This window comes from Hydra vulgaris, chromosome 05 (assembly GCF_038396675.1).
Source record: "Hydra vulgaris chromosome 05, alternate assembly HydraT2T_AEP".
Taxonomy (NCBI): domain Eukaryota; kingdom Metazoa; phylum Cnidaria; class Hydrozoa; order Anthoathecata; family Hydridae; genus Hydra; species Hydra vulgaris.
This window is the reverse complement of record NC_088924.1, coordinates 6,045,594-6,067,849: the sequence shown is the minus strand read 5'-3', so window position 1 is coordinate 6,067,849 and position 22,256 is coordinate 6,045,594. Positions and strand designations below refer to the sequence as shown.

Here is a 22,256-nt window from a genome sequence, read left to right as displayed (position 1 = left end):
TCCTTTTGAATTTTCCAGGTTTTGAAAGAGTTTTGTCTGTGAGAAAAACTAATAAAAAAGTTCAAGGTGTTCAGAAACTCGAATAACTTTTCAAACATTATGTTTAATATTTTAAGAAATTCTGATGGTGAAAAAGAAATTGTTGCTATTGAAATTTTTAACAACAAGATCTTTAAGATCTTCTTTCACATTCCAAGTTAAAATTACAATTAATGATTTTACAATTAACTTAAAATATGAAATAAATGATAAAACATTAACAATATTATATAAATATATGATTAAAAAACCTGCCTGTTTTTATTTTAAAGAACTTTGATAAGAATTTTAAACTTAAATAATGGGTAGTTGTTGTTTGATAAGTTTAAAAAAATTTATCAAAAGATGTGTAACCATCATAAGATAATGCTACTTGGGAAGTAAACAATGGGCAGGTATCGGGGTACCCATTGAAGGCTTTATATATAACATAACAATCAACATATAATATAACATATAATAGTTATGGTCAACCAGTCTCATTTGACATATTTATAGTATGGAAAATTTAGTAAAGTTTATTTCTGACTGCAATTGATGTTTTTAATCAACCAACAGTTAATGAAAGAAAAAAGTTTTCAAAGCAAAGGTAGAAAAAAATGTACAGGGTGTTAACCAGTTCAATGGCACTGCCTATACCACGGAATTCCCAATGACCAAACCTCCGTTGTTTAATGGAAAAAACCCTTTGTATTTTAACGAAAATATCCGTTTATTAACAGAAACTTTTGTTTATATGCAATGGGTTTTTCCATAAAATAACAGGACATTTGGTTGATAAAACTCCCAAAATTCAATGACTTTTTTTCTTCTTTTTTTCTCAAAGTAATTGGGCAATATCAATAAAATTCCTATAATTTTGTAGAATAATAATAAATATTCCCAATAATATATTTATAAATAAATATTTTTGCAATATTTATTTATATTTATAAATAAATATTGCAAAAAAAAAAAAAAAAAAAAAGGAAAAAATATATTCCTGGCTAAAGGCCTGATATATGACGTGTTTTTCAAGAATTCTAAAAGAACTGTAAAATCTTTAATTTAAACATTTTAAAAAGTAATTAAAATATGTTGGCATATCAACTTTTATATTGTTGAAGATTTTCTTATGTCATCTAAAGAATTATGTGTTGATCAGAATGTCATCAATAAAAATTGCCAAGATCTTAAATATTGAAGGTTATTATATTTTATATAATAACCATTTTATATAATAACATATTATATTTTATTATTACACAACAGGTATTCGTCATAAAAACTGAAGATTTTTCGAGAGATATAAGTAGAATAGAATTTGCTTTACGAATTTAAAAAAACAAAAAAACTTTGACTTTTAAAGTTTTCTCTATAACAACATTTAATGATGAGATTTGAGATCAACATTTAATGATGAGATTAATAATGATCTCATTAATGAGATAACAACATTTCATGATGAGATTTAAGATCAAAAACTTGAGTTTGAAAATTTCTTTGAGTTTTTTAAAAATTTATCAATAAGTTTTTTTTAATTTTTATGTTTGGTTACTTTTTTTTACATTTAATATATATTTTTACATTTAACTACGTATGTATCATTATTTATTGCAAAAGTTATTTTTTTTTGTAAAATATTATTGGGTATTAAACCTTAATTAAACGAGACCAACACACAGACAATCACTAAATAATTTTACTTTTTGTATTGTGAATTATATTTATTAATGATAAGTACAATTAAAAATAGCTTTCAATATATTTTTATTTACTCAACAATAAATGAACAAAGCCATAAAATCTATACAAAAATATGTATCATGAGAAATAAGCGAGTTAAAAGAGGAGATATACTTTGATCTAATCAATGTTTTTTAATTAAACGAGACCAACACTATTTTTAAATTTTGCAAAAAGTATTGTTTGTGTAAACGACCACAGTGAAAGGGCAATTGGAATGATGCAACAATTTGTTCACCGCTACAGTGACGAGGAAGAAAAATAAAATAGGCTTAATTAAACGAGACCAACACACAGACAATCACTAAATAATTTTACTTTTTGTATTGTGAATTATATTTATTAATGATAAGTACAAGAAACATAAAAAATTTCAATTTAAAATAATTTAAAAAATAGCTTAACAATATACAAATTTGTAATATACAAAAGTATGTATATATATATATATAAATATATAAATTAAAAAAAGTATATATATATATATATATATATATATATATATATACAACATATGTATATATATACACAATATATGTATATATATATACATACATATATATATATATATATATATATATATATATATATATATATATATATATATATATATATATATATATATATATATACTCTTGGATTGCATATATAAAATGTGTTTCAAATAACTACAAAAATAAACGAGGAATATGAAAGCCTACAATACATATAAATCCTACATACATATAAAAGCCTACAATACATATATGTTTACATAGAATATATATATTTATACTCTATATAAGAAGCTGAAAAAAATTCAAAGAAGAAAAATATATTATTAAATTTTAACTAAATTTTTAATAAAATTATTATAAACATATAAATTAAATTTTAGCAATTTAAATTATTTTGGTTGATATTTATTGACTTATGAACAACAGTTTTATTTATAGATAAACAGTTAAAAATACTATCCTTTATGTGATTATACACTTTAGGTGTAAGATAACAAAATAAAAAGCCATTTACAGCACCTTGTAGATTATCTCCCATACCCTAAAAAACAATTAAAAATAGCTTTCAATATATTTTTATTTACTCAACAATAAATGAACAAAGCCATAAAATCTATACAAAAAAATGTATCATGAGAAATAAGCTACCGAGTTAAAAGAGGAGATATACTTTGATCTAATCAATGTTTTTTTTTAAAAAAAAAATCTTTTTTGATAAATTTCAAAATTTTAGAAATTGTGTTTATTTCTTTATGAAGCATTGTTAAATAATGATCTTTCATTCTTGTATAAATAAACTCTTTTGTTGCACAATGATTTTGTTTACAAGAGTTATTTTTGTTTACTTGAAAGCTTTAGAACTTAATTTTGTGTTTTATGTCATGGTTTAAATTGCCATTTTTGAGTAGCCGTTTTAAAGCATTAATCAATGACATGATTGGTTAATGGGAATTTATTACATCTATATAATAAATCGCATGATATATTTTAACATTTTTTATTAGTTAAAACATTTTCAAATTTAAAAAAAGATTTAAACATGATTTTTTCTTAAAACTAAAAACAGAATTTTGAAGGTTTTTTGAATAAAAATAGTTTTTTTTATACTGTTTTAATTCAACTTATCTAAATAAGGGGTGTTCAAAAAAATAAAATTTTGAAAATGCAAATACACAACAAGCTAAATTTGGGGCAAATATAAAAAAAATACGATTACAAAAAAAAAAAAAAAAAAAAAATCAAAAATATTGAGATTTACCTTATGGTCAAGCGTCAAAACCCCCCTAAATATGCCCCAAATAGTACCCTCGTAGCAAGGCTTTGAGCACAAAGTAAATCTTAATATATATATATTTTTTTAATGTGCTCATAATAATCTATACCTTTTTTTTAAATTAATGTGTATCCATGATTTTTATTAATAGTTCTCGAAATTGAAAACAATTTTATAATTCGTAGTTATTTTATTTGTTTATATTCACATTGTTTGGTTTATTAATTAATAATGTTTCTTTTGTTATTTGATTTGTGTACTTTGTTTTCATTTTTCTTTTGTTCTCACTCAATAAACAAATTTATTACCTATCTAAAAGTTGTAAATGGAAAAAACTGATAATTGTAAATTAACATTAATGTATATTGCAAAATTCTGCAGAAAACATTTTAGTTTCATCTCATATTTTGAAATTAGTGAATGTCATTTCTTTTAAAATAGTTTTAAAAATTATAATGGGCAATTTAATAGAAAACAAAGGAGAGTCACAAAAAATGAAAGTTTCAAGTGCAAATAAAAGTAAGAAACTATTAAAAAGTGGTAATGAAAAGCAAAATATAAAAAAGAATTAAAAAAAAATTTATTATTGAGAAAGTAAAACCAGCAATACCAAGTAACGAATTTGTTTTGAGCTTTTTTTAATTTTAAATATCTAGTTTAGGATATAAGATTATAGTTTATAATGTGAAATCTTATGACTATAAGATTTCATGTTGTACAAGAGCAAACTCAACCTGAATATTTTTGTTATTAACTTTAGTTGAACTGCCAACTGGATTAGATATTTTACAACACATAGCTTTTAATAAGTCGACACTTTTTAAAATATCAAAGAAGTCACTGATAATTGCATTCTCGGTAAAAAAAGACAGAAAATACGAGAGATGTGCTGAACTGCATTGTAGGTATATTCTAGGCAAAATCAAGGGTCCCTGGCTTAAAGCTGGATTCCCTCTTCAATCAGATAATAACTTGATACAAAAGCTGAATAAGTTGAACAAAAAATATTTGAATTTGAAAAAAAACATGCACTGGAGGTCACCTTTAGAATTAAAAAAGCAACAAGACTTTAGAAAGGAGCTGGGAAAAATCTTTTGGGCAGGAATAGCCGACTTACAAAACTGGATAAAGAAGGACAAGAATAGATCAGACCTAGATAGGAAAGAGGACCTAGATTTTTTATATGATCAAAAACACAATAGAAAGTTATTTCTAGGGCCTGAAGACAAAAAATATAGCGAGAAGGTATTATATATTATAATATAAATCCATATTATAAACCTTTTTTCTGAATTTAAAAACTCTCTCTGTCACTCACTCTGTCCAAGTCGCTCACTCTTCTCTATTTTTTCATTGGTTTTTATTTTGGGTACATTAATTTTTATTTTATAATGTATGCTGTTTAGATTTCGCAGAATACAAGTAAGAAAAATCCATCTATAAAAAATGCTGCTAAATCAGTAGAAATAAGTTCAGAGTTAGAATTTGGTACGAACATCAGCGAAGATTCGTCCTTTGATTCCGATTTTGAACCAGGATATTGGCGTTCTATAGAGTCAAGTAGTCTTATAAAAGCTGAGATCCCAAAAGATATTATTTCTGATAATGTTGCTCTAATTGCCACAATTACTGATATTTCTCCAAACATTTTGACAAAAGTTACTGCTGCAATCCTTGATAGTTCTGGGGTTGATCTTACAAATGTAAATTGCAGTAGGTGAAAGATGAAACAAACTGCTCATGAAATGGCAGTTATTGCTAAAGAAGATGTCGAACTTAACATCTAAGCTTCTCCCTACCCATGCATTATACATTTTGATGGAAAGACGCTTTTTGAAATGAATAATGGAAAAAAATTAAAGCATGATAGACTTGCTGTTCTGGCAACTATTGATAATGAGTCCCATCTTCTCGGAGTTACGCCATTACCCTCTTTATCTGGAGAAGATCAATACAATGGTGTAATGAAAGTCCTAAAAGAGTACAATCTCGAATCATAGATTGGATTACTTTGTTTTGATACCACATCAAGCAATACAGGAATATATAAAGGATCTTTAATAAGAATATCTAATGAGTTAAATAAATATCTAATTCTTTTAGCTTGCAGACATCATGTTTCTGAGTTGAGAATCACACGCTTTTGTGAGGCTATAACAAATGAATTACTAATAATTTGTTTAAACATTTCAAAAACTTGTTTGAGCAGCCTAATTTTGAATACAACCCATCTAAGTTAGTAAAATTTGGTTGGAAAGAAATTAAAGGAACTGTTGTTGAAAAAGCTGCTACAGAATCGCTTGAGTATTGTAGAGCTTACTTATTGAGAAATAATATTGTAAGGGAAGATAGAAAAGAACTTACAGAGCTAGTGGTCAGCTATCTTTCTCCTTCTATCATTAAAATTCGAAAAACTGGAGTGGTTCATCATGCAAGATTTCTTGGGAAATCTATATATTATTTAAAAATGCAAATTCTCAAATGATTTTATTCAAAAAAATAGAGTACATATTAAGGTAATAACTGAATTTATAGCTTGTTTTTATGCAAAGTGATACCTGCAATCAAATGATACAATCAAAGCTCCTTTTATAGATGTAGTGCTATTCATCAAATGCATCAGTATAAAGCAGTATGTGCAGAACCATTTGCTGTTGATGCTGTGTTGAATTCTTTATTTAAACATACATGGTATCTTGACTCAACTCTGATTCCTTTAGCCTTGCTGGATGATGGTGTTGCACTCAAAGAAAAGAAAAAAATTGCTGCTGCAATAATATCATTTCCAAAACCTAATTATGGGAATAAAGTGTGAAATATTTTAAGTCATGTTACTTTAAAACTGAAAATAAGCAAAAAAAAAATATAGAAAAATTGTTGAAAATTGAACTTAACATTCATCAGCAAATTCCTAGCTTAGCTTCTTTGGTTGATGAGTTCTCCTGGTTAATGTTTGATATGATCGGAATAAAATATCAACGAATTGATGATTGGCTGACCTTGCTACCTCAGTATTGGCACACGCAATCAACATATAAATTATTTTTAAATTTTGCAAAAAGTATTGTTTGTGTAAACGACCACAGTGAAAGGGCAATTGGAATGATGCAACAATTTGTTCACCGCTACAGTGACGAGGAAGAAAAATAAAATAGGCTTATTGCTGTGGAAAAAGTTCGCTCAATTTTTAAGGCATCAGGCAGTGAATCTTTATTAACCAAGAAACAAAATAACAAAGTTATAAGCAAGAAAAGAATCGCAAAGGGATTACTTAGCTTACGCTCAAAAATTCATAAGATAGCTTGAACTTTAGTATTTATATTAAAAAAATATTTTTTAAAGATTGCACAAGTTGCACGTAATTTAAGTTTGTATCATTCAATCAACCTATAAAAAAATGTTTTTCTAAAAAGCTAAATACAAATAAAATGAAAACCAAACAATGTGAATATAAACAAATAACTACAAATTATTGCGCACTCTTTTATTAAATGCACATATTTTCGTTTTTTTGCATAAAATTGTTTTCAATTTTAAGAACTATTAAGAAAAATCACGGATACACATCAATTTAAAAAAAAAGTATAGATTATTATGAGCACATTAAAAAAAAAAAAAAAAATTAAAAATATTAGGATTTACCTTGTGCTCAAAGCCTTGCTATGAGGGTACTATTTGGGGCATTTTTAGGGGGGTTTTGACGCTTAAGCTCAAGGTAAATCTCAATATTTTTGATTTTTTTTTTTGTCATTGTTTTTTTTTTAATATTTGCCCCAAATTCAGCTTGTTGTGTATTCGCGTTTTCGAAATTTTATTTTTTTGAACACCCCTAATCTAAATCTGTTCAAAAAAGTTGTTAGTAATGTATATTTAATAGATTTTTTTAAATAATTTTATTTATAAAATCCATTTTTAAACCTATAAACAATAGTTTAATTTGATAATTTGGTCATGAGAACAACACCAAAAACCACTTTGACATCTACAAAAATAGTGCTACATCTCAGGTTCAAAAGCCCTTTACTAATAAATAAAAAAGCGTATCTTTTTGTCTGAGTGGATTTATAATGTGCCCTCATAGAGCTGGTATGTCTGATTTGTTGCTTAAAACTTTGATGTTTCTTAAATGTAATAAAGACTTATAGGCTATATAGTGATAGTTAATAATTATGACTTATAGTTTATGCTAACAACTAATAACAATATCTTTAATTAAATCTAAATTAAAAGTAAAATAAAATCTATAATAAAATCTAAATCTTTAATTAAAAGATGTTAATATTAGCATTAAGCACAAAAATATATAAAATTAAAAAATTAAAAGTTTTAAGTCTTTATTTTTATATGTTTTTGTTTTCGGTTTTCATATATATTTACGAGTTAATTTTCTAATTAATTTTGTTGAATTATGCTCATAACTTTGGTCTAATTTCACAACATGCGGTTTTATTGTCGCAGCACTTGCTACCTGCAGTTTTGTTAATAATTGACCTTAATGTAAGGCCAAAATAAAAGTCTTTGTTCTTGAAAATGTTTGTGTAGGCCTTGGCCTTGAAACTCTTTTTCTTGGCCTTGAATTGCTCGGCCTTGGTATTGGCCTTGGCATTGTAACATGTGGCCGTGCCCTTGCTACTTTTGGCCTTGTTAACAACTCTGATATATATATATATATATATATATATATATATATATATATATATATATATATATATATATATATTACATGGCCCATTTTAAACTTATTTTTGAAATTTTAACCAGGGTTTTTCCAGTAATGAAATATGATCTAAAAACACTAAACACCATAAACTTCAAATTTAGAAAAATTTTTAGATCCCGACTAAACATTGGAAGTTCAAGTAACAGATTGTGTAATTCTATTTAATATTGTGAAATTGTGAAATGGTTGATAGTAAAAGTCTGAGAAATAATGTTAACAAAAAAATTCTATGGAAGCAGAAAAAATCGTATTCAGATCAGGAAAAAAAAAAATTTAATAGATTCAATACATACTCCAGCTCTAAAAAATAATAAATAATATTGCAACCAAAAAAATTATTTAAATAATTGGTTTTTCCTAATAAAACTTTAATATCAATGCATAGAGCTGTGTTGCAAAAATATCTTTTTGAGAGAAAAAATAATCCTAGAAAAGAAAACAAGATTGCAAATCATCTAACTAACTATATTATTGAAAACTTTTGGTTACCTTCTTGTATTAAAAAATTCTAGCAAGAAGGATGCTGATCAAGCAAGCAAGGAATGCTGATCAGAATATCCTAAATAGTAACCAAATATGAAACACTGATAAAAATCCCACAAATAGAAGTCAAGAAAGGAAGTAAAAGCAAAAAACTACATCTTTTACATTGAAACTGGACATTCTGTTTGATATATCTCATACAGACACGCTATGAGATGAAGCAAAACACTATGGTAATGATAAAGAGTCATCACAAGTATGTTTCAGTGAAAAAGATTAACAATGTTACATTAAAATATAGTTTCATGAAGTCAAATAAAAAAGAAATTTCATATTAAGAAACAGCAAACCAAAAACCTTGAATTTTTCTCAACAATTACTGATGATTATAAAGTCAACAAAGGGACAGAATTTTCTTCGGATGTTAAGGAAGGAGATTAAAATTAAAAAAAGTTAAAGAGAAAAAAAGACCATCATTCTAAATTTGCAATAACGCAGAAAATTTGGTATTTTTTTTTTTTACATCTTCGCTTCCCACAAGGCTGCAAGCAGCCACTAATTAAAGTTGGAAGTTACTGAAAGGAAACGATTGACAGACAACTTAAAGGATTGCAAATTATATGAATCAGGAAAGCAAGATGAAGGAACCGAATTCCAAAGAGCTGATGTTCGAGGAAAAAAACTAGACGAATAAGCGCTTTTGGAGCACTTAGGAACAGTTACAGAAAAAGGATGACACTTAATTGTATGACGAGTAACACGAGAATGAATTTTAGTAGACGGCACAAGAGACGCTAGCTCTTTAGAGCAGTGCCCATTATAGTATTTGTAGAAAAGAGAAAGAGAAGCAACATTACGACGATGTGATAATGGTTGGAGGTTGGCTGCTAGAGCAGGTCCAACTATGTTTACAATGTGTTTTTACACCGTGTCTAAATTAGAAACGGCATCATTAGAAGTACCGCCTCAGATATGGCGACAGTATTCCATACAAGGCCGGATTTGAAATTTATAGAGATAGAGAATAGAATCCAAAATAAGAAAGTGACGAGCTTGATAAAGAGATGCAACCTTAGCAGATGCTAATTTTGCAACTGATTTGATATATGTTTTCCAAGATAGATTGGAAGTAGGAGTTAACCCTAGAAGATGAAGAGTGGATGACTCATAGAGTACATCACCGTTCATAAATAGAGGAAGATCTAAATTATTGCGGTAACGATTGGCTGAAAAGTTTTATCTGAATTAAAGTTCACCAGCCACTGTGAGCCCCATGCTGTAGCAGAAGTGAGATCCTTTTCAAGCTCAAATTCCCCGCTCCAAGCAATCAGAGGGTGTTAGTTTCTTATCACGACAAGAATAAATGGTAGTATCATCAGCAAACAATGCCACCTTAGATGTGAGAATATCTGGAAGATTGGTAATGTAAATTAAAAAGAGTATAGGGCCAAGGATAGAACCTTGAGGAACCCCTGAAGTTACAGAATAAGAAGAAGAGTGCTGTCCATTGAGGACAACTTTTATACTACGATTGGAAAGGAAGGATTTAATAATCTTACAGGTGTTGCCGGATACACCATAAGAAAGCCTATCGAAAAAACCTGCATGCCAAACTTTATCAAAAGCTTTTGAAATGTCAAGAGCGATGGCCTTAACCTCTCCACCTTTATCTATTGCACAATAAAACCTATCAGTTATTACTGTTAGCAAATCTGCTGTAGAACGAGAAGATCAAAATCCATATTGATGGTCAGAAAGTAAGTTATTAGATTCAAGATGAGAAATTAAGTGTTTGTTAATTAAAGATTCAAAAACCTTGCTTATGATAGGAAGAAGACTTATGGGACGGTAATTAGAGGGATCAGATCACTCTCCAGAATTTTTGAAGATGGGGATAACAGATGCCGCTTTCCAGCTGGCTGGAAAACAAGACTCTGATAAGCACTTGTTGAAAAGTTTTGAGAGTATAGACGACAGCTCCGGAGAACACTTCTGCAAGACAATAACAGGTATGTTGTCCGGGCCACAAGTTGTAGAAGTATCTAGACAGGAAATCACTTTAGATACAGAAGCTGGAGTGATATGAATGCCAAGCAATGGATCAACCTGTTTGTTAGCAATATCAGGTAGAACGCAACTAGTGGAATCAAGAGATGATATTGATGAAAAGTTTTTTGCAAACAATTCAGCTTTGTCTTTAGGTGAGGTGACAAAGTCTGAACCATACAAGAGAGGTGGAAGTGTAGTTGTAAGAGGTTCGATAATAAGGGGATTCAGGTGATGAAGAAGAATGAGATATTAGTTTTAGGGAGATCAAACTGTGACCAGAAGCACCTAAAGGTGAATGTGGAGAAACTGAGCACTGACTAGGATCAGAAACAAGACATAAGTCGAGTAGAGAAGGTAAATGATTCGGATTGTCTGGAAAGCAAGTTGGAAAGTTGACTATTTGAGTTAGGGATTAAGAAAGGCAAAAGTTGTGGGCTTTAATGCCTGCAGAATCAGTGGCACTAGAGCCAAGCCATTCAGAGTGGTGAGCATTAACAAGTCACCGACAACATTAGAAAGTGGTGAACATTAACAAGTCACCGACAACAACTATATTAGCTGATGGATAAAGAGAGAGGGCTTGGTCAATACGATCAGAAATAACGTCAAAAAGAGTGCAGTCTTGAGATGAAGGAGAGCGATATAGAACAAAGAGAAAGACAATAGAGTGAAGTGGTGCTAAATGAAAGCACATGAAAGAATGTAGTTTCACGACAAATGGGTGAATTCTTACGAATGTAAATGCCCAGGCCAAGCATGTGACTATTGGAGTCTTTAGGAATTAGAGGAAGATAACCATCAACACTAAGATCATAAAATGAGACAGCCGAACTCAAATTAGTCTCACAAAGAGCAAGTAGATCTGGTGAACTTTGCAAGAGATAAGACTCAACAGAAGAAAAGTTACTTCGAAGACAACGAATATTAGTGAATGATAGGTTTAGAGAACTTGGTGATGATGATGGTTTTTTGTGTTTTATAGTTTTTGATACTTTATTAATTTTTAAACTAGATTGAAGAACTTGACTTAAAGCATAGATAGTACTCAGAACACCGTTTAATAGCCCAAGCAATTGCCTCATTACTACTAATAAACCCTATGCGGTAGTGGTGTAGTGGTAAAGCGCTCGCTTCATAAGCGAGAGGTTCCGAGTTCGATCCCCACCACGTCCCTGGTAGTACCGCGCTCAACTTGTTTCTCCGCGCAGCGGCCTTGTTCGTCAAGGTTCGTGTTTTGGAGTTATAGAGTTGAGAGAGGGTTATAACCACTATTAAGTAACCTCCTCGTCTGTAGTGGCCTTCTCGGCCTTGAGGAGGTGAATAACAAAAAAAAAAAAAAAAAAAAAAAAAAAAAAGTCGTAACAAAGGGCTCCAAATGTGGCCTCCGCAATGCACACCAAAAGTAAAAACAGGGACACCATCCATGCGCAACATGGCACTGTTAATACTTTGATATTTTTCAGCTGTTAATGGAATCAGCCTCTCTGAGAGCTACCACAGAGTTCGGGAAACCTATTAATTAGGTATTAATGAAAGACAACAGCTACTTATTTTGGGAAAAACTTGAGCAGTAGGCGGAACAACTTTAAATGATATTACACTTTCTGAAACATCAGTTCATAGAGCAAGATCAGTTAACAAAATTAAAGAAGCTAAATTAATTGAAGAAACTTTTCTAAACTAATTAAAGATTCTACCTGAATTTTTGGAAATCATTGGGACGAAAAAAACTTTTAAGTAAGCTACTGAAAAAAAAAGAAAAGGGACTTGCTGTGTATGCAGAGCCACTTCCTAAATTGCAAGGTACTACTAAAATTGCCCAAGGAACTGGTCAAATGCAGTGTTGCTCAGTGATGAATCTACTTGATAAGTTACAATTAAAAGAATCTGTTGATGAGCTAGTTTATTATACAACAGCTGCAAACAGTGGAGCCTAAAATGGAGTATTGCAATTTTAATTGAGAAGCATCATAATTGAGAAGATTGTTCTCTACTCTGACTCGAATGTAAATATATTCCAGTTTATACAAGCATCATCCAATTCTATTTGTGGTCCAAACAAATAACTAAGAGTTAGGTTGTTTCAAAAGTTTAAAGAAGAATTTCTTAACAAGAATATAGAGCATGAGACTGGCCTCACAATCAAAATAGTTTTTTAATTTAAACAACCACTGGAAGTAAAGAAATGAGCAATAGATTACTTAGAGAATAGACTATTCGCAGAGAAAAACTTTTCCTTGTGAGGATTATTAAGAACTAGTGGAGGTTATTCTATTTTTTTCATATTTTGGTGTTCATATTACAAAAAAGGTTTCCATATTTAGTATGCCGGTTCTGATCATCATACAAAATGGGTGTTAAAAGCCATTTATTTTATGAAAATTTTCTTATTCTCTAGTACTTTTGAATTTAGTGATGAAAAAGCAAATAAGGTTGAGAGGAAAATTTCCCTTAATGCTTAAAGTTCTTTCTGCAAGCTGCTATTACTGCTGCTCCAGCTAATGACCTTTAATTTCTTTTATTTGATGAGGAGATTTAAATCAATTGAAAGTGCAGAAGAAACCATCAAGTCTATTGAAAAATAACTGGGATACTTATCTGGGAAGCTAGCAGTTTATTCCTTGTTTAATGACCCTATGAGTTATGCAGAAAAGACTATGAAATATACTATACCCTTAAACATTTCATCAGAGCATTGAAACAAATTCGAGGACTTCAATTGTATGCAATCTTTTTTGCTTTAACAATATTGTGAGATATCAAACTTACAAGAGACATCGAAGACAAATCAAAAAAGCTTTAAGAAACATATTACTCAAAGAAATAAATTTTAAAAAATTAAAAAAAAAACGAAAAAATAACATTTCAGTTAACATGATTAATTTTATATTTATTTAATAAATAGTCGTAAATTAATCAAATTTTGTAAAACTATTTTTTGAACCCCACTAAGAAACAATTTTAGTAAAATTTGTTATTCTAACTTCCAATGTTTTGTGGGAGATCTAAAAATTGTCCTAAAATGTTATCACTGGTGAAAACCATGGTTAAAATTTTATTTAATAGTGAAATGAGCAAGTAACGTATATAATACTATTAAGATATTTCTTTTAGTAAATCTTTTTACTTAACATTATATTTCTTTTAGTAAACCTTTTTACTTAACATTATATTTCTTTTAGTAAATCTTTTTACTTAACATTATATTTAAAAAAGTAAAAGTAAAAAAGTAAAAGTAAAAAGTAAATAGTTTTCTATTAAATATATTTTCTATTTTAAAGTGGTTTAAATTACAAAACTTAAACCACTTTAAATAGTCATAGAAAACTATTTAATATGTTCATGCTGACGATAAAACACTTGTTATTTTTAAAGAGTATATAATTGTTATTGAAAAAAGCTATAAAACATCAATAAAACAAACTACAAAGTTGTTTCAAAAATATTAAGAGCTTGCGTTAATGTAAAAGTCTATAATCTATAGACCAAATGAGTAAGATCAAAGCAAAAAATCATTAGATACCACGTTTTTAACAATTTATTGTTTCTTGATCTAGTGTACTATTAAAAATTTAAGCATTAAGTTTTTCATGCAAATGGTTTTTAAATTGATGTTTTCATTCAATTATTTTATTCAAATTGTTTTTCAATAAAAAGTGAAACAAAAAAATTTGGTTTAATAAATCGAATTATATTTCCTTAAGTTTAAGAATATGCTTAAATTATTTTTTTAGAAAAAAATTTCTTTGAACAGAAGCAAAATAATTTATTTATTTTTATTTAATTTTTTTATAATTTAATTTTTATTTTAACTTTTGCATTCACTGGTTTAATGTTTGTTTAATGTTTCTACATTTAAAACTATTTTCAAGAAACAAAATATAATTAACTATTCAAAACGTTTACGAAATTTACGATTTACGAAAAAAAAAACTTTCTTTCTCATTCTCCCTTGTTTCTTCAAACTATTTTAAAATTTTGAAATTTTTTAAAAATTTTGAAATTCTTTTAAAATTTTTAATTTCAAAAAAGTTTTTTTAAGAAATTAACTAAAATTAACCAAAAATTGAGTGAAAATCATGGATGACTAATTCCAATATACTTCTAACTAAACATTAAAAAAACATTTAAACATTTTAAACATAAAAGAAAAAAAAAAACAATTTCAACTACTAAACTTATTTCTTTAAATCAAACCATTTTTAAATTAAACCATGCAGTTTCATTCAGAGAACTGATGGTTTAATTTAAAAATGCCTGCCCACACAGCTTGTATAGTAAAAACATGGATGAAAGAAAATAAATTAGATTTATTGCTGTCAGGGCTAAAAACTTCTCATCAATATCATCTCTTGATTCAATTAGTCGCGTTCTACCTGATATAGCAAACAGGTTATTCTGTTGCCTGACCTTCATATCACTCCAGGTTCTCTATCTAAAGTGATTTCCTTCTTAGACTCTTCTTCGACCTGTGATCCGGTAAAAATACCTGTTATAGTCTTGCAGAAGTGTTCTCCGGAGTTGTTGTCTATACTTTCAAAACTACTTAACAAATGATATTCAGAGTCTTGTTTTCCAGCCTGCTGGAAAGCGGCATCTGTTATCCCTATTTTTATAAATTCTTGAGAGCAATCTGACTCATCTAACTACCGTCCCATTAGTCTTCTTACTATCATAAGCAAGGTTTTTGAGTCTTTAATTAATAAACACTTAATCTTGAATCTTGAATCTAAGAACTTACTTTCTGATCATCAAAATGGATTTTGATCAGGTTGTTATACAGCTGATTTGTTAACAGTAATAGCTGATAAGTTTTATTGTGCATTAGATAGATGTGGAGAGGCTAAGGCTATTGCTTTCAACATTTCAAAAACCTTTGATTAATTTTGGCACGCTCGTCTTCTTCATAAGCTCTCTTCTTATGGTATATCAGGTTACATCTTCAAGATTAGTGTAAAAGTTGTCCTTGATGGACACCACTCTTCTTAATATCATGTAACTTTAGAGGTTCTTCAAGGTTCTATCTTTGGCCTTATACTTTTTTAAATTTGCATTAACGATCTCTTAGAAATTCTCACATCTAAGATGGCATTGCTTGCTGATCACGCTACTATTTATTCTTGTCTTGATAAGAAGCCAACACTCTCTGATTGCTTGGAAGGGGCATTTGAACTTTTGAAAAAATCTCACTTCTGCTACAGCACAAGGCTCTCAGTGGCTGGTGGACTTTAACTCAGATAAAACTCTTCTTTTTTTTTGGCTAATTATTATCACAATATTCTAGATCTTTCTATATTTATAAACAGTAATGTACTCAATGAGTCATCTACCTTTTATCTTTTAGGATTACCTGATACTTCTGATCTTTTTTGGAAACCATATATCAAATTGATTGCAAAACTAGAATCTGCTAAGGTTGCATCTTTTTATCGTGCTTGTCACTTTCTTACTCAGGATTCTAATCTTAATCTTTATTAATCTCAAATCCCTCCTTGTATGGAATACTGTTGCCATATCTGGGGCAGATCTTCCGATGATGCCCTTACTTTTTAGACAAGGTGCAAAAATGCATTGTAAACATTATTGGGCCTGCTCTTGCAGCAAACCTTTAACTATTATCACATCGTTGTAATGTTGCTTCTCTTTCTTTTTTCTATAAAAACTATAATTGGAACTGCTCTAAAGAGCTAGCGTTTCTTGTGCCATTTACTAAAGTTCATTCAATAAAGTGTCATCTATTTACTGTGACTGTTCCTAAGTACTTCAAAAACTTTTATTCATCTAGTTTTTTTCTTCGAACATCAGCTTCCTTTATCTTGTTTTCCTGATACATATAATTTGCAATCTTTCAAGTCATCTGTTAATCGTTATCTTGCTCTATAAATTTCATCTTTCTCTTCCAGTAACCTCCAACTCCAACAAATAGTGGTTGCTTGCAGCCATTTTTTGGAAGTAAAAAAAATATATATTATTTCTTGCTAACTTTTTATTATTTAAGTCTCAAACTGTGTGGTTTTGTGTTCCGAGTAATACAAAAAAAAAAATTGAGAATTCTGAGAAATGCAACAAAGATATAAATTTATATGGTATAAGTACAAGGGGCAAGAATATATGGTATAAGTACAATTAACAAGAAGCCAAATTTGGGACAAATATAAAAAAATACGATTACAAAAAAATTTCCAGAAATAGTGACATTTAACTTGTGCTCAAGCAGCACAATACCCCGAAAAATGCCCCAAATTGTTCCTTAACTATATGGCTTTGAGTGAAAGGTAAATCACAATATTTTGAGCGCAAGGTAAATCTCAATAAAAAAAAATTTTTCTAATGTGATTATAATGGTTATAAGTTTTATTTTAAATTGTTGTGTATCCTAGTCTTTTCATAATTATTGTACAGTACAGTGGACATACTAATTATATAATCAATTAATGTACATCACACAGTGTATTAAAAATCTAAGTACAAACCATAAAATTGCCTTGCTAAAGAGGTAGGTAAGCACCGGCGCTGCTAAAAAAATTTTATTTCCATTTTCATTTTAATTATTCTGTTGATCAAAAAGATTTTTACTAATGGTGTTTTTGTCTATTCAACTTAGATTGTCATGGTAATTTTGTTTATTTAACTTAGATTGTTTTTGTATTTTTATTTATTCAACTTAAATTGTTCATAGTATTTTTGTTTATTCAACTTAAGTTGTCATGGTATTTTTTTAATTCAACTTAGTATAACTTTTTTTAACTTTCTATTTTTTAAATGTATTTATATCTATTACAATAAAAGTTTGATTTTATTGCACTGACAACAAGAATTGATTTTGGTTGATCAAAATACCACTTTTTTAAAAGTAACCAATTATTGATGGACTATATTCTGAGCACATATTTGAGCTTTGACAACAATTTAATTTCTTACTTTACCCATCTAATCATTTTTATCAAGTTATAATCAGTTTTTATTATTTCAGAGTTATATAAAAATATATCAAACAAAACAAAAAGAAAATATATCAAACAATAAAATATAGAAATATATCAAACAAAGCAAAAAAGGTTTTCATTACAATACATTATTTTATGTTTATTATCAAACTTTTAAAATTATTTATTATTTATCTTTAATACTAACTACTTACAATGTTACATCAATTACTGAGAATTTTTTAACCAACCTGCATCAATATGAGAAACTTTTGAAAATCTGGTAGGGTTAATTCCTCCATTTTGTTATGTTTGATGTTATAAACAAAAATTATAAATCTTAAAGTCCCCCAGACTCTGACAAAAACAAACAACAAAGGAATAACCATCAGCTTCCTCTCTAATGAGTGAGCAACTACCACTGTTTGAGATTGCAAAATAGGTGTTATTTCTCTCTCTTGTTCTACCTAAAAAAATTTATAAAAATTTGCGTAATTGTTGATAAAAAAGTCTCTTTTAACAACAATTACGCAACCTTAACAAATAAGCTACATCTTTATTTTCTCACCAAAATATTTCAAGTGTATTTTTTAAATTGCAGCAAATCTTTTTTCTAAATAAAATTCTAATTAAAGAGGTACAAAAAACAAATATTTTTTAAAATTGCGCACGCTAGACAAATAATTACTGTCCGGCCAGCCCTTTTTTGTGCGCTGGCAGTAAATTTCAAATAAAGAAGACTAATATATACATATATATATATATATATATATATATATATGTATATATATATATATATATATATATATATATATATATATATATATATATATATATATATATATATATATATATATATATATATATATATATATATATATATATATATATATATATATATATATATATATATATATATATATATATATATATAGATCTATAGTTTGTTGTCTTTGGGAAGAGCGGAAGGTAAAAAGTGATTCTTAAGCCAACACATATGTCACTTTTAATTACTTTTGACTTTCGTCCAACATTTTCGTGTTGGACGAAAGTCAAAACCATTAATTTAATTACAAATTAATTGTTATATAAAAAAACCACAAAAACGCAAATTTAATTGACCAGAATGTTTTTAAAAACATTCTGAATGTTCTTAAAATATTCTAAATGTTTTAAACAATATATACAAAGTTTTTATTTTTATTTTTTTTAATAAAATGTTTTTATTTTTGTTTTTTTTAATAAAATGTTTTTTATTTTATTTTTTCTACTGTAAATCATGCGCGGAGTGTTGCTACATCGACTATCTCATAGCCTGACTCGCAAGGGAGTGCTGCTACATCGACTGACAAATAGCCTGACTCGCAAGGGAGTGCTGCTACATCGACTGACAAATAGCCTGACCCGCAAGGGAGTGCTGCTACATCGACTGAGGGTTTGGTTGGGGCAGGCAGTCTATCATTATTAAAAAAAAAAAATTCCGGTCTTGCATTTTAATTTTTACTTTTTGTCAACAAAATATGGAAAAAACTTTCGGACAACATCTAAGGGTTCTATATATATATATATATATATATATATATATATATATATATATATATATATATATATATATATATATATATATATATATATATAATATATATATATATATATATATATATATATATATAACTCTTATATGTTGTCAGAAAGTTTTTTCCGTATTTTGTTGACAAAAAGTAAAAATTATATATACAAAAAACAGAGTGACCGGAAACTTTTGCTGGGCAGTGTGTGTGTGTATATATATATATATATAAATATATATATATATATATAAATATATATATATATATATATAAATATATATATATATATATATATATATATATATATATATATATATATATATATATATATATATATATATATATATATGGGTAGAGTTCAATAAATACGGCTGCGTATAAACTTTTTTTTAAATATATATATATATTTTATAATAATATGTAATTATTTCGATATTTTGCTGATCTATCGTGATCAGCGTCATCAGGTATAATAAATAAAATAGTTACAAAGAAATCGTTATAGTAAAAACAAACCGTTAAAAAGATAACACTAAAAAGCCAAAATATAATACAAAAAATTTTCTCAAATAACTGACGTCAGCAGATTTTATTAAAAAATGGCATCCAGGTTTTAGTTGTCACGTTATCACCGTCATCCCAATTGAGAACCACATCACCATTTCTTAACTCCTGTCGAACCCTAGCTTTGCTTATTTCGAGTGACTCTCTGATTTTCCGAGTTCGATATTCTGGGGCTCCAGATAATGTTTTGGGGTGCAACCAATCAAACTTACCATGGCATGTTTTGGAATGTTCAGTTGCACCCGAACTGGACCATTTTTCTTTTAAGCTGTTTTTTCTGGTGTTCAATACATCTCAATATCACCTTCTTTTTAGTTTTACAAATGTATATCGAACCGCATGAACATTTTAGCTGGTATACGCCAGGGTTTGTGTTTAGTGGTAGTTAAGTTTTATTGTTGCAAAAAATATTTTTTAAATTGGGAGTTGATGTGAAAATAACCTTTATGTTTTGTTTTCGAAATTCTTTACGAAGTTTTGGACCAACAATTGGTATCCAAGGTAGTTTTATAAAGGGTTGGGTATCTAATGGTTGACATGTAGTGTTTTTTGAACTGTCTTTTAAATAGTCTATAGTAATATTATTTAGAATGTTCTTGTCGTGGCCATTTTTAACAAATATGTCTATTAGAAAATCAATTTCTTTTTGAAGGTGTTTTTGAGAGCAAATTCTTTTTGCACAACATAAAAATCCTTTGAAAACACCAAAAATAATGTTAGGATTAATGTTCGAGTTAGGTTTAAGTTGAACATTTGTATTAGCCTCCTTTCGATGTATTTGAAATTCATAAGCTCCAGAGCCTGTGTTTGTAATATTATTATCTAGGAAATTGAGTTGTTTGAGGTTGTTTTCAAGTTCCACTGTGTATTTTATGGCAGGATGTTGTTCATTAAGGATGTTCAGGAACATTTGTTGTTGTTTTATTGAAGCGAAGCGAGCGTGACAATCATCTACATATCTCTTGTAAGTTTTTGGTTCGGATGCATAAACAATTGCTATGTTAAGGGCCTTTCTTTCTATATTTTGTAAAAACGGTTCCGCCATAACAACCATTAAAGATAAACCTATAGGACCTGAATTAGGTATTACTCGGATATTGTTATATTAAGAAAAAAACGGAAATGAAAGAAAAATATTATAAATTACAAATTACACCGATTATAAAAAAAAATTTTGATCCTCTCAATGAAGTTATTAAACCTGCTATACTCAATTTAACTAATGTTACTCTGAATAAATTAACAACTGAGCTACTCAATTTAGGTCCACATTTTGTACCACTGCAGAAAAAAATTCCTTATATGGATATTATAACTAATATCGAAACTTGCGCTTTACAACTTGAAAAACTTAAAAAACCAACACAGGCAGAAACTCTATGACAAAACTGCTCAAAAATTTTAACAAATTCACTAAAATTAAAATTAAAAGATAATATAACTAAGCAACAACGTCTTTCCATAAACAAATTAAAAAAATATTCTAATATTAAGATATACCCTTTCGATATAGGCACAGGTTTCGCATTATTAAACCAAAATGATGCATCTCTCAAATTAGAAGAACAAATAAAAAATAGCAAAATTATTGATTATGATCCAACATCCACATTGACTACTAAATTTCAAAGACAATTGTGCAAATTAAGAAAAGAAGGTAAGCTAGACACAAATACATACTTTAAAATGTATCCATCAGATTGTAACCCACCAAGGATTTACGGAATGATTAAAGCTCACAAACCAGAAAAAGATTACCCAATGCACCCCGTTGTATCAACAATTAACACACCACCTTATGGAACATCTGATTATCTTGTTAAAATTATTCAACCGTCTCTGAACAAAAAAAAAGTAGACTTATGAATTCGAATAGTTTTGTAAATGAAGCTAAGCAATAGATAATAGATCCTAACAAAGTTAGGATCTATTATCCATTGCAATTAATTGAACTTTCATTAAGTATATGCTATTTTTTATATGAAAACAATATCCGAGTAATACCTAATTCAGGTCCTATAGGTTTATTTTTTGCAGCAATAAAACTAAACTACCACTAAACACAAACCCTGGCCTATACCACCTGAAATGTTCATGCGGTTCGATATACATTGGTGAAACTCTAAAGAAGGTGATATCGAGATGTATTGAACACCAGAAAAAACAGCTTAAAAGAAAAATGGTCCAGTTCGGGTGCAACTGAACAGTCCAAAACATGCCATGGTAAGTTTGATTAATTGCACCCCAAAACATTATCTGTAGCCCCAGAATATCAAACTCGGAAAATCAGAGAGTCACTCGAAATAAGCAAAGCTAGGGTTCGACAGGAGTTAAGAAATGGTGATGTGGTTTTCAATCGGGATGACGGTGATAACGTGACAACTAAAACCTAGGGGCCATTTTTTAATA

At 28.5% G+C, this 22,256-nt stretch overlaps 1 protein-coding gene and 1 long non-coding RNA gene across 2 annotated transcripts in view; both read right to left on the bottom strand.

Annotated features, from left to right (window-relative positions):
- Nucleotides 1-2,447: 2,447 nt before the first annotated feature.
- Nucleotides 2,448-22,256, bottom strand: part of LOC136071812 (G-protein coupled receptor 157-like) — a 31,309-nt gene continuing 11,500 nt past the window's right edge. Inside the window, exons 3-4 of the mRNA XM_065797213.1 lie at nt 17,964-18,179; nt 2,448-2,802 (exon numbers count right to left, since the gene is read on the bottom strand). Coding sequence (XP_065653285.1) covers nt 2,638-2,802; nt 17,964-18,179 — 381 coding nt within the window. The 3' untranslated portion in view covers nt 2,448-2,637. The remainder of the gene's footprint in view (nt 2,803-17,963; nt 18,180-22,256) is intronic.
- Nucleotides 4,892-8,149, bottom strand: LOC136080489 (uncharacterized). Its single transcript, XR_010638493.1, has 2 exons — nt 6,093-8,149; nt 4,892-5,984 (listed from the first exon to the last, which is right to left on the bottom strand). It is a non-coding gene; the product is annotated as an uncharacterized LOC136080489 (long non-coding RNA).